The sequence below is a fragment of the Diabrotica virgifera genome, chromosome 3 (genome assembly GCF_917563875.1).
Source record: "Diabrotica virgifera virgifera chromosome 3, PGI_DIABVI_V3a".
Classification (NCBI taxonomy): domain Eukaryota; kingdom Metazoa; phylum Arthropoda; class Insecta; order Coleoptera; family Chrysomelidae; genus Diabrotica; species Diabrotica virgifera.
In genome coordinates, this window is record NC_065445.1 from 67793671 (window position 1) to 67812782 (window position 19112).

Here is a 19112-nt window from a genome sequence, read left to right on the forward strand (position 1 = left end):
CCATTCTCTCAGGTTCTTCAACCAGGAAACGCGTCTCCTTCCTACGCTTTTAGCTTCTATTTTTCCTTGAATTATGAGTCTCAAGATGTTTCTTTCGTCGATCATCAAGAACAACCTAACAATATGATCCCCAACAATTATGTCCAAACATTAATCTTTTCGGAGCTCCTAATCAATTGTGTGGAGCTCCTAATCAACGAAAATAAGACGAATATGAGCCGCAATAATCAAAGCAGAGACAGAATTGGTCAGAACATCACCGTCGATGACATTAACTTTGAGCGAGTTACAGAATTTAAGTATCTTGGATCAACAATAACTGAAGACAATGACTTTTTTTTGTTTTATGGCATAGACTTGGGTGTCAATTAGCCAGTCACAACTATTTGGTTTTCTATTTATTCATAAAGAAGGCAATGAGGTCCTTAGAGTTCCATAGCAAACTCTTCCACAGCTCCCTACTCAATTCAAAAGCTGCAGGTGGCCGCTATGGACTGTCCAAGTTGCTCACCACATTTTTCCATTATACATCTTCTTCTTCTTTTTTCATATGTACAGAATATATCAAATTATCAGAATTAATTTTAGAGGTTAATTTTAGTTTCAGAGATAAATTTCATTAAACAATCATATATATTTTTGCTGTTCAGAGACAATAGATAGGATACATTGAAAGGTGGAAAAACATTACATTTTATTAAATCTTCGATTAAATTATAGGTGTATGGAATGTATTTTGTGCACTCAAAGAAAGTGTGATTCAAATCACCCACCTTCTGACATTCAGTACAAAGATTTGAATCAAAAACTTTAATTCTTGCTAGATGTAGAGGGAAACATGCGTGTCCAAACTTCATTCTGATTAATGTTGTTATATATATTCGAGGTACTACATAATTTTTAAACCAATATATATTTGGAACATAAGGTTGAATCAGTGAATACTGAGATTTGGATTATTTACAAAGATCTCGCCATGATTGACTCCACTGATTTTTAACTCGATGCTTAATAGTGTTAACTAAATCAGATATGCAAAACTTACGATTATTTGAAGTACCATGCTCAATAGCTTTTTTAGCCAAACTATCAACATATTCATTATACGTTAGTCCTATATGAGCATTAACCCATAAAAAGTTCACTCTTCTTTTATTTTTATGAATTTCAAAAATGATTTTCTTAATTAGTCGGATATAAATATTTGAATTGTTATTGGGAAAATCTATAGTTTGAATAGCAAGAAGAACAGAGAGTGAATCGGAAATAATTGTTGCAGATATATCTTCTGATTTTTTAAAATATTGCAGGGCCTCATAAATTGCTATGGCTTCAGCACTGAAGATAGAAAAATCATGGCCTAACTTAAACATTTTTCTGTTTTAGTAGCAGGTATGTAAAAGGCACATCCAGTGCCAACTAACGTCTTATATGCATCTGTATAATAGAAGACAAGGACGGATCACAAGAAATAAACAATAGGATACAGGTCGGCAACAGATGTCTTTTTGCCCTCCAAAACCTTATAAAATCGAAACAACTAACAAATGTATAAAACAGTCATTCGCCCCGTCGTGATGTATGGTAGCGAAACGTGGACGATAACAAAGGCAAACGAAGAAATACTACGTGTTTGGGAAAGAAAAAGCCTAACGAAGATCTTTGGGCCTGTGCTGGCTGAAGCATCAGGACAATATAGGATAAGAAATAAAAAGAGCTCGAAAAACTTTACCCAGACGCCAACATCATAAAAGAAATAAAGTCCAGAAGACCCCAATGGGCAAGGACCTCAGAAGACATTCTGACCAAAGAAAAGTAAGGCTGGTATGGGAGGAAGTCCCAACTGGAAGAAGACCACGCGGACGCCCTCGACTACGATGGCGAGATAATATAGCAGGAGACCTGAAAGTTATGGGCGTGGAGAATTGGATGGAGGTTGCTCAAGACAGAGAGCAATGGAGGCATGTTGTATAGTCGACTAAAACCCACGAAGGGTTGTAACGCCACGGAGTAAGTAAGTAAGGTATTGTTTATGTTTTTTGTTTTCCAGTGAGGATTTTTCCTAGATCTTCTTCTTTAGGCGCCGTCTTTAATGGAGGTTGGTGATGACTTCTGCAAATTTAAATATCTCTATCCGGTGCTTTTAGGTAACGTTAATGAAAGAAGTTTCAATCAAGAAAAAAATTGGAGTCTTATCTACTATTCAACGTATTCGAACTAAAAAGTAATTACAAATCTCTCATACTGGTTGAAAGTGTAGTATAAAAAGAATAAAAAAAAAGAATAAAATAAACAGGCACAATGTGGAGGCACATAAATGAATAAATATTTTTTACCTAACACAATAACCATGTCATTAGGATTACGTGTTTGAGTATCGATAGTAGTGCAATGAGCAGCTGTGATTACATGTTGCTCACTAATTAGAGAAGCTCCGCATATGTATATTCTGTTGCTTCCTTCTTTTCGGTAGAGTGCAGCATGCCAGGGGTACTGCCCTAAAAAAGATATCAGTTTTAAAAATAATCCAGAAAAGTCATAAAACTAAAAAATAATATGTCAATATTTGGAAGCAAAAAGATTACCTAGTCAGAGGTTTTGGGATCGTTGAAGACAGATACGCTATCAGAACCGTCTCCCGGAGCAAATGGTGCTCAGGATGCAGTTAAGACGCGTAATCTTCTGAAATTTCGAGGATTTTCGGCACTGAATTGATTTTTTTTATATCACTCTGTCTGCATCAGTTTAGCGTCGCAAAGCCCCGAAATTAAAGAAGATGATGTGCATAGCTGTCCCCCTGGGCACTAGGTGCCCCAACGGTCGGTTTTGATGTCATATTCGTGTTTAGCGATACCAAAACCCGCGAGTAATCTGTTTGCATCAATTTAATGCCAAGAACCCTCGAAACTATAGATGGCGTGCCTTCGTAGTAATCAGGTGTTCCGTTGTTGGTTTTGATAGTGTATTCTTGTTCAGTGACCCCAAAAACCCTCGTGTAAGAAAATTTACCCTTAATATACTAATTTTGATATGTTTATGAACTTTTGGGTGCATTTTATGCATTTTCACCCATTTTTCTGTTGTAAACTTTTTTCCTCCTCCGCCTACCCGCTGTTGGGTGGACTGAGTAGCTCAGCAGCGGGTTGCTGGTCCCAATCCCGGATAAAGGATTCGAGGGTGAGGCTAACGACCTACCACGGTAAAAACGAAAATGCTCATAGAACCGATCACCAAGCCTCGGATACCGGACAGAAACATTTTTTCGAGACGACTCTAGCAAAGAATAGGGCTACTAGTTCAGAGAAATAAGGAAAAAAAATATCGTGTTGGTGACACAACCCCCCTCCAGGCCGAAACCAAATTTTTCGAGTAATATGGTCATCTATAATAATAACCTATATGTTTCCTGCAGCCGATTTTGATGATATACATAGTTATAAACAAATGAAGATCAAAAAACGGTAAATTTTCGCTTTTTTCGTCTATTACTAAAAAATTGGGCATTTTAAACAAATTTGAGAGTAATAAACTCATAAACCGTATAAAAAACTTCAATATCGCGTTCGCTGAATATGTCTATCCTTATTGGTTGCTTAGAAAATTGCCAAATAAATCATAAATTTTGAGTTTTTATAAATATTCATAACTTATGTAAAAATTAACTTAGAACCTTCTTATTACACGAAATGCTGAGACTTACGGTGATTAAATCATACCCTAAATTTCAAAGCAATTGGTCAAATAGTTTAAAAGTTATTTAATTTGTTTATCCAAAATTAATTTTTTTTGCAACACTGTAAGTCAGAAAATGATGAAGTTACAGTAATATTTTGGATAGTTTATAAAAGAAGAAAATTTACAGTATTTATTTAATTTCAAAAAAAATGACAAAAAATACTTATAAATATTGCAAAATAATTTTGCAAAAACATGTGAATTAAAAAAATGGGGGGCTAACTTTGTCCCTAAATGTCCTAGAACAGTTGTTTTTCTTTCTAAATGTGTATAAAAATTCAGTCTTTCTAAATGTGAAAAAATAATTTTTCTACGGGTAACGCTTAAAAAGTTATTCTAATTGTTTATAAGTAAGCAAAAAATCGACATGTTTTTGCAAAATAATTTTATACTGTTTAAAATTATTTTTTGTCATTTATTTTTAATTAAGGTAATAGTATAAATGTTCTTCTTTCATAAACTGTCTGAAGTATTATTGTAACCTCGTAATTTTCTGACTTATAGTGTTGCAAAAAAAAATGAATTTGGGTTAAACAAATTAAATAACTTTTAAACTATTTGACCAATTGCTTTGAAATTTAAAATATAATTTAAGTACAAGAAGTCTCGGCATTCCGTGTAATAAGAAGATTCTAAGTTAATTTTTACCTAAGTTATGAATATTTATAAAAACTCAAAATTTATGATTTATTTTGCAATTTTCTAAGCAACCAATAAGGATGGACATATTCAGCGAATGCCATATTGAAGTTTTTTATACGATTTATGAGTTTCTTACTCTCAAATTTGTTTAAAGTGCTTAACTTTTTGGTAATAGACGAACAAAGCGATAATTTACCGTTTTTCGATCTTCATTTATTTATAACTATGTATATCATCAAAATCGGCTGGAGGAAACATATAGGTTAATAATATAGATGTCCATACTACTCAAAAAATTTGGTTTCGGCCTGGAGGGGGATGTGTCACGAGAAAAATCTTATTTCTCTGGACTATACGAAGAAGGATAAAGAATTAAGAATAGCATGCAGGAACTAGGTAGCATGCAAGAGATAGGTACTTATAGAAATGAAATCCACAAAATAGATGTATGCGCGCTCTTCGAAACCAGAAGGAAAGGAAAAGGAACTTCAAAATACCAAGATTTCCTACTCATATACAGCGGAAAAGACAAGGGGGACTATGCTAGGTCAGGAATGGGCCTTATAATCCACATGAAATTTGAAAAGAGCATAGAAAATATCAATATATCAACCATAGAATCCTGACGACGACTTTGAATATGGAAAACACTAAAAAGTCATGTCAGTCTACGCACCAGATATAAGTAAACCCGAGGGGGAGACCTAAGACTTCTACAATAAACTACAGGATGTCATCGACAAGATACAGAAGAATAAAAAAATAATTATTCTTGGAGACCTCAATGCAAGAATAGGAAACGACAGCATAGATAATATCAAACAACGATTCAACGAAGATACATTGAACCGAAATGGATAATACCTTGCTGAATTCTGTACCTAGAATTTATTGAGAATAAACAACACGTTTTTTCCACACAAACCCCAACACAAATACATGTGGCAAAACACGCAAGGCCAACAATCAACAATAGACTATATAATTACAAATGGAGAAATCATACCTAAACAAATACCTACTAGACGTAAGAGCATTAACATCACCCAATATCGGATCAGACCATAAAATGGTACTTGGAAAATTTTTGCTCAAAATACACAAAACAAGAAAAACCACCCAAGTACTTAGAAAAACTAAACATAGAGTCTCTAGAGAACCAAAACACAAAATGGCTGTATAAAAGACGTTCAGAACAAAGATTTGAGATAAACCCAGTAACAACAGATGAAGGAGTAAATGAGACATGGGCAAAAATATAATATAATATATTACAAGCCACAAAGGAAAGCATAGGAGTTAGAAAAATTAACCTGAATGCAACAAAAATATCAAAGCCCTGGTTCAATACTGAAATATGAGATATATCGTATGAGAAGGGGAAAGCATACCTACAATACTGGACTAACAAAACACCAAACAATTACCAACAATACATAGATACAAGAAATTACATCAATTCTAAGATAAGAAATATAAAAAGAGAATATTGGACACGCTTTACCAAAGAAATGGAACACGATTTGTATAGGGCGCAAAGAAAAGTTTGGAAAATACTAAAAAGTAGGAAAAAACCCATTATAGAATATAGAAGTTTAAATAAAATAGAAGCAGAACAATGGACCGCCTATATAGAAGAACTATATTAAAGAATATACTATAATACCTGAAGAAGAGGAAGAAACAGGAAATGAAGACGATTACAACATAGGCACGGAGCTATAAATCACAAAAGAAGAAATAAGGAATAACATATGTAAATTAAAAAATAGAAAAGCCCCAAGACCCGATGGGATACCAAATGAACTCCTAAAATACGGAGGAGAAATCTTAATCGAAAACATAGAGATCCTCTTTCAAGAAATAATATGTAGCCAGCTTGTACCAGACCAGTGGAGGACGAGTATGTATAACAATACCTATACACAAGAGAGGAAACAGCAGAGCCTAGAAACTACCGTACAATCACCTTGCTGAGCACAACTCTTAAACTTTTAACAAAAATACTTGCGAATAAAATAAATGAAGAATACACAATTAGTGAGGAACAACAAGGTTTTCGGAAAAATAGGTCCACACTAGACGCCATATTCATAGCCAGACAAATTGCTGAGAAAGCACTGGAATAAAATAAAACTGCATTTATGTGCTTTATAGATCTGACTAAGGCCTTCAATTGTGTAAGATTGGAAGATGTGCTAAGATTGCTAAAGGAGAAAAATTAGCCCAACAAGATGATAAGGATAATTAAAGACATTAATATGAAGAACAAAACCAGAATAAAAGTCGATAGAAATCAACTCGGGAGTCACACAAGGGGATAGCTTGAGCCCATTGCTTTTTTAATATTGTGGTATTTTAATTGCTTTGAACAAAATCATAGAAAACATTAAAGGTACTGGAAAAGGATATAAGATGGCAGAAAAACAAATAAAATCTCCGATAACGAGGATAACCTACAGCGAATGGCACAAACTTTCAATACAGTGGCGAAGAACTACAACATGAAAATATCAACAGCCAGAGGCGGCTTTACCTATTGTGCAGAGTGTGCGGTGCACACGGGCGCCGGGATGTTGGGGGCGCCAAGCGCCAAAGAGCGGGTCCTTTACTTTATTTCAACATAAAATATGATTTTTTTTAATTATGAGGCGGAAGATGAATCAGCAACTGACTCGAGAATATAGTTTAAAGTAAACTTTTACTATTACTTATTAATAGATACCGCAATTCCTAAGTTTGACGAACGCTTCGAACTTTTAAAGCAAAATAGTGACACTTTTTCGTTCCTTCAAAAATTAAAGCACTAAAAGGATTTAGAGTTAGATAAAAAAGGGCATATGGCATAAGTTATTTGTTATATTATTTATGTAATCAGAAATGTAAACATTTTAGCCCTAGGCCTAAAAATTCCTGTTCCGCTTAATAAATAAATAATAAAATAGAATTATTACCAATCTTTATCGATGATTCTACTACACCTTTGGATATTTTAAATTATTCTTCTTTAAGTGCCATCTCCGCGACGGAGGTCGGCAACCATCATAGCTATTCGGATTTTAGAGACGGCGACTATGAAAAGTTCATTTGATGTACATCGGTACCATTCTCTCAGGTTGCGCAGCCACGATATTCTGCGTCTCCCTATGCTTCTTTTTCTTTGAATCTTTCCTTGTATAATCAATTGGAGCAATTGTATCTCTCTCCACGTGTATGTCCGAGATTTTACAATTTTCTTGTTTTGATGGTATTTAAGATTTCCATTTCTTTATTCATCTTTCTCAGAACCTCTTTGTTTGTGACGTGTTCTGTCCACGATATTTTCAGAATTCTTCTGTACACCCACAGCTCGAATGATTCTAGTTTTTCATTGGTGAAGCATTCAAGGTTCAGCTTAATTTTAAATTACTTGTATACACATAAATTACATTCAGTGTTCCTACATTTGTTCACTGCTCTTAGAATTTACCTCATATTTACTAGTTATAGTAGCGCACAGTGAAAGATCATTTTCTAAATTGAAAATAATTAAAAATTATCTAAGGTCAACATTGTCGAAAAGTCGATTGACAAATTTATTACTAAAGTATTGAACATAAAGTAAAAATTGAATTAAGTGATATTATTTCAAGATTTTATTAATGCAAAAGCACGAAAAGTATCTTTTTTATAATTATATGTTGTAGTAAGTGCCTATGTGCATCCTTTAATAATTCTTTAATAAATTATTTTTTTTATAATCACAAAGTTGTTCTTTTGTATTCATCTAACCAATTCGTTCCTAAAATCGCGAGACGTACACCGGAAAACAATACTCCGGGTATATAAAACAATAATCAGACCCATAGTAAGTTATGGCTGCGAAACATGGGTGGCGACACAGAAATCTGCCAATGCATTAGATGTGTTTGAAAGAAAAGTATTACGTAGGATACTGGGCCCAATAAGTGAAAATAACAACTGGCGAATTAGGTATAATAGAGAAATATACGAGCAATATAGCGAACCAACTCTAGCACAACACACTAAACTGCAGAGATTACGGTGGGCAGGGCACGTGGTCCGCATGCATGAGAATAGAATCCCCAGAAAATTGCTGAATGCAAGAATGCAGGGAAGAAGACCTGTTGGAAGACCTAAAAAGAGATGGGAAGACGAAGTCGATGAGGATGCCAGGAATTTCCTGGGAACGCGTTCATGGAAAAGAACAGCGGTAAATCGAAATGATTGGAGAAGCTTATTGAAGGAGGCCAAGGCTCGATTTGGGCTGTAGTGCCATTGGATGGATGGATGGAATTCGTTCCTAAAAGTACTATTTACTCGTGTACTCAAACCTGTCAAATTTCCTCAACCAATTTTCCTTTATACCTCATTGATAACAAAGTTAATTTTTAATTAAATATTTTTAACAGATTTGGGTAGGTTGTTCTGACGCCTGAATACCTATTAGCTCCCGACATAATTTAATATTGCACTATTATTTACATCTGGTCTGTGAGCGGCCGTGGGTAACGGCATAAACGCTGGCCTCATACGCCAGTAGACGTGGGTTCGATCCCTGCCAAAGACAAACCATTTTCATTTCCAATAATGACACGAGCCGTCTCATCGTGCCTCGGAGAGTACGTTAAGCCGTCGGTCCCCCTGGGCTAGTGTACATCGACACTAGTTACTTGAAACAGGGTTAAAGATGTAATTGGCGCTGGAACTATCCGAAAGGATCTCCCCGGCAAAAATGCCATACGATATTATTATTATTTACATCTGGATTTTTGTTTATATTATAAGCGTACCTAATACCCTCTAATGCTCTATGTACTATTAGTACAGGTACTAGGTATTATAGGATAGGTACCTATTCGACTATTCCATTTTGACTGCGCGTCAACCAAAGGGCGCCAGGGCATCCACTGCACACGGGCGCTACATGGGCTAGAGCCGCCTCTGTCAACAGCTAAGACAAAATCCCTGGTAGTGTCAAGGGAACCCATAAGATGCAAATTAGTAATTAACAACGAACTAATTGAACAAGTCTCGAGATTCGAATATCTGGGAGTCGAAATATGTAGTTGTGGAGATATAGTTAAAGAGAGCGTCCGAAAGCAATCAAATAAAGCCAATTACGCGTCAGGATGTCGGAGGGATGTCATCTGGAGAAACAAAGATATGAGGCTGGAAGGGAAAGTACGCATATACAAATCATGTGTAAGACCGATCATGACGTACACGATAGGAACAAGATGTGACACAGCAGAAACTAAGAGCATACTGAGAATATCAGAAATGAGAACGTTGAGGTCAATAACTGGGAAAAGACTGAGAGACAGAATACCGAATGACAGAATAAGAGATCTCTGTAACATACATATACAAGATAGTACGGTGGGGAAGACAGAGAAGACGAGAGTAGAATCAGCATGTAACGAGAATGAGCAGCGAGAGAATAGCCCGTGGGGATTTGAACCCAACAGGCAAGAGACCAATAGGAAGGCCATTTAAAAGGTGGTGAGATAACTGGCTGTCAACATCACAGCTACGAATACAAGCTCAAAATCGGTTAAGATTAGGCCAAGAGGCCTAATATAAGAAGAAGAAGAAGACTTTTTTCCTGACGCCATCCCGAACACAATTCAAAAAGTTGCAAGTTGATAGGAGCTGTATTTAAAAATCGATTTATTTTTTCCTAAATGCCCTGCTCTAATATTAGGTTTCTTTTGTTTTGTTTAAGGTTCCTACCTGGTTTTGTATACTCTCCATGAGTAATCAATCCAATTTGAGTTGCTATAGTTACTCCACATCTTGGTACGTTAATATTTAGCAGAATGGTTGGTCTAAAAATAAAAAAAAGGACATTTAATTTATTGCGGTGGTATAATCAAATAGGTGTTATTGTAAAAAACAATATTCATATAATTACATACGGTAATTACTAGGGAGCGGATTTATATTCGATAAATTTTGATGAAATATGCGCATATATATGCAGTAAAGAATTACGAAATATGCGCAAGATATGCAGAAAAATTCAAAAAATGCGCATTTCGAGAAACCACAAATTTTATGTTCTATTCTAGGGGTTTTTTATAGGGGGGGGGGCGGCAATCTTATTTATTATCTTTCAAATAAAATCATTATTTTTTATATATGCAATTTATTCGCATTTTTTACAAAAAATGATACCTAATAGTTACCTATTTAAAATAAAATAACAATATCACTATATATTATATCTTCGATTATAATTCACTACAATATGTTTTTCCAAATTTTTTACGAGGAAACATTTTCTTTGATCAGATAAAATATTTTTATAACTTGAAAAACTCATTTCAACATCAACAGAAGTAATTGGGGGGTATTTAAAATAACTTGTTAAAGCCGAAAATTCTGCACCAAAATCAATTTCAAAATTTTCATTAAAAATTTCGCATATGTCCTCCAAAGTTTTAAAGCCATTTAAAGACGGGATCTGATCTAAAGCATGAATATTTCAATTTCCGTTAGAAAATCGTAAAACTATGGTTAAAGGTGTACAGTGTACATTCTCTTAACAATAGGGGATTTAAAAGAATCACCAGAATTGTAGGTAGGTACCTACTAAATTGGGATACAAATTGTACTAAATATAATAAAAGTAAATAAAATTCGTATTTCCCGGTAAACCATCCTTCATCATTTTAACATCCTACAATCATTTTATAACGGCGTACTATAAGCACTATAAGTACTTTTTGTAAATATCGGGTATTTTCTAAGAAAAAATGAAAAGGCAGTGAATGAGCCGTCTCTCTTCAGGTAGTTCTCGAATTAATAGAACAGCCTGTCCAAGGAAATATTTTGTGTCGAATTAAAAAAAATTGAAGTTTTTGTTTGGACTTGAATGTTTTTAAATGGGCACAAAATATGCATATTTCTTTAAAAATATGCAAAATTTAGTTAAGTTCTCAAATATGCGAAATATGCATGCAATATGCATTTAGCATAAAATCCGCTCTATTTTATTAATTATTGCTATTATCATAAACCTATAGACGAGATTGATATACAATTAATAGATCGACTATCTAATAGCTACGAGATTTACAGATTTAGAAATTTTAAGTGAGGGGATTAGATGCTAAGGGGTACAAGTAACAAAATATTATAAATTGAGTTAAGTGCACAAAATAATACTAGATACAGTAGAACCCCGCTAATCCGTACGTTCGGCAAATCCGAATCAACGGAAAGTGAAAAAAAATTAAACAAGAATGTGTGTGTACTTTGTACGCACGTAAGAAGTTATACTTCTACTACATATTATGTGATTTTTAAGACAATACCAAAAATTTAAAAAAATAAAAGAATAAAACGCACACAAACACATTGAAAAATGCCACAAAGAAAAAATGATTTCTGAACGATAATAATTGTTGGCAAAAATTTTAAATACGCATTTTCTGAAAAAAAAAATTATATAACAAATATACTTACAATCATAACATGCATAAAAAAATAAAAAAATAAAACTTGCATCGGGAATTGAACCCTTGAATTTCGTGCCGCTTTGACTCGTAACCGAAGCGTAGACTCACTCGTCCAATCCCACATTATTTATCATGTGGAAAAATACGGTAACTGAACGTTTTACTGTTTGACAGTTGTTTTGAAAATTAAATTATGTAGTTTTTGTGGAAGAAAATATAAAAATATAACAAAACAGTAAGAAAACAATATATTAGATGAAGATTGGTAGAACTTTTGTTGGTAATCAAATTAAGTATGTAAATCAAAGCATTACATACATACTAGATAAATAAATCTACGCCAAAAAATCATAATTTAAAAATAAAAATCGAACCTAATTTGGGATTTCTCTCTAAAATCCGCATTCTTGAGAAAATAAATGTAAGTATTTCAACCTAATCCAAATGTATAATTACAATATGATTATAATAAAAACTGCTTACCAAATTAGAATGAGTTTTTCTTGTCCAAAATAGTCCAAAAGTCCAAAAATATAGGTATATGAAAACTATTTAAAAAGGCAGTATAACTATTAACTAACTTTTGTTTGTTGTTTCTTTTCACACAAATTTTAAAACGCAACAACCATAAATAATCTAACTACAGCTGTGCCACAGCCGCCATATTGAATAATTTTTGACATGTCATTTGAACATCCAATCAGAACAAAGTTATAATGCGCATGCGCCCGGTCGCTAGGTTTTCCCATATAAAAATTTACCCTCTATCGCCGGTAAAGAAGTATAACTTCAAAAATTAAAAACAAAAATTTAAAAACATGTTTATTATATAGAGTATGACCAGAGAACTGAACAATGTAGGATTGGTAGAACTTTTACATTTAAAATTTCTTAAAAATAAATACGTACTTTATACGTAGTGCTTATAAAGGTTAAACATAAACTTGCTTTGATTTTCTCGTAGTCAACTTGAGTACAAAAATATTGTCCACACTCTTGCGAGAACGTTTTGCGACTCAAAATCAAAGACAATGAAAGCTTTGAATTACTAGTTAGGCTAACTTTCGGATAATCCGAACTTTTCGGAATCCGAACAGGCTGTCCCCCCAATTAGTTCGGATTTTCGGGGTTCTACTGTAGTACTAAAAATTTAGTGGCAAAGAGATGCGGGTGAATTAAACTACTGGTGGCGACATATCGCAGGTTCTAATTTGACTACTTACGAAATATTTAAAAAGAGCTTTCGGCAAACAGGCATACCTACTCTTGTGTTCCTTTGCCTATATGGTATTGGATATTAAAAAGTGACAAAGTATTAAGTGGCAAAGAGAAACAAGTGCAAAAATTTGACAGCAAAGAGGTACAAGTGCGAAGGTTTTTCCAAAATTTCAAATATTTTTAATGAAAATTAATACTAACTTTACAAAAGCTTTTACAATTAGATAAATAAAATGTATAAAATTAATTCAAAATAAATCCATAAGTGATTAATTCGCTGTAGAATTTACTATGTAAATTTAACTTTGATTTCGTTTTTCTCAATTAAAGCATTTTGTCACTTGCACCCCTTAGCATCTAATCATCTCAAGTAAAATAACTAATAGTATGGGAGGAAAGTATGCTAAATTTGCAGTTACTTGAGTGTTATGGGGACCTATTGGGTTATGAAGATTAGGTCCTAAAACCAAAAAAAGTTAAATAAAATTTTTTGTTAATTAAGTTTTTCATTTCCAACAATCGTTTTTTCCGATTATAGCGCCATCTATCCATAATTCGAAAAAATGTCTCGAATAAAAGTTATTTATTTTTACGTAAGGAATCGAAACCTGCAAGAAAAAATTGGGGGTTATATTTAATATTTTAAAGTAACCCCCCACCCCACCTCCGTTAGGGGTCGTGTTTGGTGTCATTCGATAGATTTTTCAAAAATACTGAATATGTGTATTTTGCAGTTTTTCGATCTGATGTTTATTTCGCGAAATATCGCGAGGTTCCTATTTAAAATTTTAAATTTATCCCCCACTCCTCTCCGTGGGGAGTCGTGTTTAGTATTTCGATAGATTTTTAAAAAATATTGAACATGTATTTTTTAGCTTTTCGATCTGGCGTTTATTTCTCGAAACATTGGCTTTTTTCTAGTGAAATTTTGTGACACCCATTTCCTTACGCCCCGCTCAAACCGTCAGATTTTTGAAATATACACTGTTCTGCATGTAGAGCTCCCCTGTATTAAGATCCAATATATGGTGGGGGTACATTTACAGGGTACAAAGTTTCTCCCTATGTCATAATATGACGCGCTCGAGTAACTGCAAAAATCTCCGCTTGGGGTCCCCTACCATAAATCCCAAAATGTCGTGGAATAAAAAAAATTATGGTTTTTTATGATTTTTAATTAAAATACTTAAAAATAAAAGACAGTTAATACTTAAGATCTTCAGAGAGGCCTGTAGTCTGCTCTGACCAACAGTCGTAGTAAGCAAAATTATATAAAATAATTTGCTTAACACAGTGGTTCCCAACCTTTTATGTCTGGCGACCCACCTTCTGATGTTTTTTCATATTCGGCACCCATTCCTCACCCATGATAATAGAATAAAATAAAGAACACAGTCACTGTACGCTACTCAGCTACTGTAAGAGCCACACCGCGACCCATTTTAAATTTGCCCGCGACCCGCTCCCACTAGTGGGTCGCGACCCACGGGTTGGGAAACGCTGATTTAACACAATGAGAAATCTTAGATCCGAAAATCTAAAACAAATCGTTGTAACCAACATTCTGGTGGCAACGTAAATCCTGCTTTCTAAAACTTGCAAAGCAAACTAGTCCAGGGCGCATCTGTTTTGAGATGGACTTTGAGAGGTGACTCAAATTTTTTTGCAGAAATTGCTTGAAAATAACTCAAATAATAATATTTGAGTTATCCTCCCACTCAAAATGGTCCGGAACACTGTTTAAATAATCAAAATGTCAAAAAAGGAAGGAAAAATTCGATATTTTTCTTCGTTTTTTGTTTATAACTTTAAAAGTATTCATTTCCGAGGAAAGTTGTACTGACATAAAAGTTGCATAATTACATTTCCTACAATAAAAAATTGGTTAAAAATTTAAAAAATGGTCACCCTTGTTGCAAAATAGCCATAATTGCGAAAAAAATAATACAAAAACAAGTATTCGCATTTTACGTTTTTCAACCATTTATGCTACACTTAGGACCTTCATATTTTACCCAGAAAAACATTATGATATAAGTAAAAGAACAATGTAAATTTCATTAAGATCGGTTTAACAGATTTTGCAAAATAAATTTTTCAATCCAGCTTTCGCAAAAAAATTCATTTTTTTAAAATGTTGCAGGACTGAAAATAAAGTAGATAGCAAGTAAATTTTTTTTACGTATAGAAGTGTACTGTACCTTTTATTTGCAATTTGCAAAATTAAAATCGAATAATTACCACGGCGTCAGGAAATTTTTTAAATAAACATTAATTTTTGGTGCTACGCGCAGGACAGCGGTGTTCGATTCGCACAAGTTAATTTCCACCAAAATTTCTTCTAATCTTTATCTAATATATTATTTTCTTACTCTATATTTTCTTGTATTTTAATATTTTAATTCCACAAAAATCAAACTAATTTTATTATTGTTTGTGAAATATTGTTTTAACAATTGCATATGTTTAAAAATAATAAACTTTTATTATTTAAGTTAAAATATATGAACAAAGAAAGTTTTTGCTAATAAAAGTGTTATTTCAAAGGATAGAGTAGGTGTTTTTATTTTGCAATAAACAAATTTATTTATTTATATCGAAATGTAATAAAAATTAAAATGTATCAATCATTATCAAAGGTCATTGGAATGCCCAATCAGAGTAAGCTATCCGCTGTCCTGCGCGTAGCACCAATAATTAATGTTTATTTAAAAAAATTCCTGACGCCGTGGTATTAATCGATTTTAATTTTTCAAAATTGCAAATGAAAGGTACAGTACACTTCTATATGCAAAAAAATTTTCAACTTGCTATCTGCTTTATTTTCAGTCCTGTAACATTTTGAAAGAATGATTTTTTTTTTACGAAAGCCGGATTGCAAAATTTATTTTGCAAAATCTATTGAACTGATCTTAATGAAATTTACAGTATTGTTTTACTGTATCATAAAGTTTTTCAGGATGAAATATGAAGGTCCTAAGTGTAGCATAAATGGTTGATCTGAAGGTCCTAAGTGTAGCATAAATGGTTGAAAAACGTAAAATACGAATACTTGTTTTTGTATGTTTTTTTCACAATTATTGCTATTTTGCAACAAGGGTGACTATTTTCTAAATTTTTAACCAATTCTATATTGTAGGAAATTTAATTACGCAACTTTTATGTTGGTACAACTTTTCTCGGAAATGAATAGTTTTAAAGTTATAATCAAAAAACCAAGAAAAAAATCGAATTTTTCCTAAATTTTTTGACATTTTGATTATTTAAACAATGTTCCGGACCTTTTTGAGAGGGAGGATAACTCAAATATTATTATTTGATTTATTTTCAAGCAATTTCTGCAAAAAAATTTGAGTCACCTCTCAACGTCCAAATGTACTAATATTTTTACAGATGGGCCCTGGTCTATTAGTTACGAGTGACTAAAATTAAAAACATTATAAAAAAATCAACCAAAAAGCAAAAAATAAAAAAAATTTAAAAAATCTAACACATTCGTCAAAGAAAAGCGTGGCGCGTCTTCATCGAATAAACGGTTTTCGCCCCACGCTTTTTAACGAATGTGTTAGATTTTTTCAATTTTTTTTATTTTTTGCTTTTTGGTTGATTTTTTTATGTTTTTAATTTTAGTCACTCGTAACTAAAGAAAAGCGTTTCTTAAAAAATTGTTTTTCATATTTTTTTATTTTTTACTTTTTAGTCTTACACTTTTCAAACATTAAAATATATCGTAAGGAATAACACCAGCTTTTAGAACTAACAACAACTTAAGCAAATATATTAAGAACAATAAGAGCCGAAAGAGAAAACAGCTACAGAGTGGTGTCTACAAACTAACTTGTGGTGACTGTCCGAAAACTTACATCGGTCAAACTGGCAGAACCTTTGACAAACGGATAGCAGAACACAAAAGGGCTTTCAACAATAGAAAAACAGACACTTCTACATATGCACTTCACCTTCTAGATCATAATCATTCTTTTAATGAAGAGTTTCAAATTTTGCATATTCAAAATAAAGGCCTTAAGCTATCTTTATTAGAATCTATGGAAATTAATAAATTAAAAAATACAGATATAATTCTGAATGACCAACTCGAGACAAACAGCTCCACACTCCTCAACCTCTTCAGTTAAAAACTTTAAAAAGGCAAACACATAGTAAACGAAATCACTTGAGGAAGGCACTCTGTCGAAACAGCTGTAGTCACATAGTTATAATAAATTTTGTGGAAGTATAGAAAACAAACGTTTTCAGTGTTTTATTGTTAGATTAATAATTATTATTTCTATACGGAGTGGAACCATGGACTCTCGGAATTACATGTATGAGGCGTATAGAAGCCTTTTGAGATGTGGGTTTTTCGAAGGATACTGAATATCTCTTGGATATAGCACCTGACCAACAGAGAGGTGCTGAGAAGAATGGGAATTGAGAGAAAACTTCTAAATATTGTAAAAAACAGATAGAGTTATCTAACATATTTACAGAGGAGAAAGATACAACTTTTTACGACTCATAATGGAAGGGAAAGTGAAAGGAAGAAGAGGTCCAGGAAGAAGAAAATGCTCCTGGCTTAAGAACGTAAGAGACTGGACAGGCATGGACACACACTCGATACTAAGAACCGCTCAAGATAGAGAGCAATCTGCTGTAGTTATAGAGAACCTTCAGTAATGGAGAAGGCACCTTAAGAAGAAGAATGGGCTATTATCACACTTGTAAATAAAATATAAATACTGTAATTTTCATCTTACTTGTTATTATCATTGGATTCAACCAATATCGTAGTGCTAACTTTTTCCTCTTCGTAATGAGGACATATTTCCCTACCGTTAAACTTAATTCTCACCAATCGTGGAGGTTCTAAGTCATAGTAGGGATCATAAACTACATAAATTTCTGCTTTATAGGTTTGACCGGCGTTTACTTCTTTGTTGTCATTCTTTATAGTAAATATAGTATTGTCGTCATCCGATGTTACTCCGCCTAGCCAATTCTACAACAGTAAATCTAATATAATTCAAGTCAAAGTTTTTAATTTAATAAAATATAAAATAATATTAAATTAAAAACCTAATTAGGGCCATTTTTCAAAAATGGTGGCATGTGGTATCGAAAAAAGATTATCTGTAAATATAATAAATTTGTATGCGAACAGAAAAATATATTTACGTGACCATAATAATGTAAGTATTACACGGTCCAAGAATATTATACAGTTTTCCACAAGGCTCAATTCTAAGCCCTTTATTATTTAATGTTTACACTGCAGACCTGCATGGCTTGAGAGATGACAAAAATGTAAAATAATACAGTACTACTTCAATGTATAGATTTGCGTGTAAAGATTTTGTGTGCTTTGTAGAAATGCTAACATTGAGTGTCCCCGTTTAGGATTTCGTCCTCTTCAGGGTTTGTGGTGAATGTGATTGTGTCGAACAACAAATAAACAATGGTCGCAAAAGCAAACAGTCCGAAAAACCACCGGGGCAAGTGTGGTGGTCCTGGTGTTCCTGGGTTATGCCGGACGGTGGTGGTCCAGAAGGCTATCAGAAAACGGAGAAGAAAGCATGATGGAGTTGATGTTGGTTCCATAGACATTTGTGTGTACTGTCCGTGCTTTGCCCTCGACCACCCCTCTAGAAACCATTGTACGCCAACTGGCAGAACCAGCGGCCCTCGTCGGCGGTCAAGAGGTGGCTTTGAGCGCGGCGTGGACAGTGTGAGTTCGAGTGTAGAAAATAGTTGCGGCTATTTTCTTGGGACGAACAGGTATAATTGTGCAATGAAGTTGGGAAACCGCAAAAAACCAGCTTCTCCCTGTTCGGGGTAAGGATCAGGATTAGACGTGGAGGGTGCGGAAGGCTAGCGGGGTAGCCTCGAGGATGTCTTCGTACTCAGCCGGGAGATCGTCAATGCATGTTTGCATTAGAATGGACGGTGGATGTAGTTTTTTCCGTTTGGGCGTTCGGCTGCGTACGTGGCCAGAAGAAGAACAGGAACATTTTAGAGTGTTTTGGGTGTCGGATTGGGGACCGTTGATGACTT

At 33.8% G+C, this 19112-nt stretch overlaps 1 protein-coding gene across 1 annotated transcript in view; it reads right to left on the reverse strand.

Annotated features, from left to right (window-relative positions):
• The window catches only part of LOC126881891 (chymotrypsin-C-like), a 61585-nt gene that overhangs the window by 25424 nt on the left and 17049 nt on the right, over positions 1–19112 (reverse strand). Inside the window, exons 3-5 of the mRNA XM_050646541.1 lie at positions 17819–18060; positions 10114–10208; positions 2337–2498 (exon numbers count right to left, since the gene is read on the reverse strand). Coding sequence (XP_050502498.1) covers positions 2337–2498; positions 10114–10208; positions 17819–18060 — 499 coding nt within the window. The remainder of the gene's footprint in view (positions 1–2336; positions 2499–10113; positions 10209–17818; positions 18061–19112) is intronic.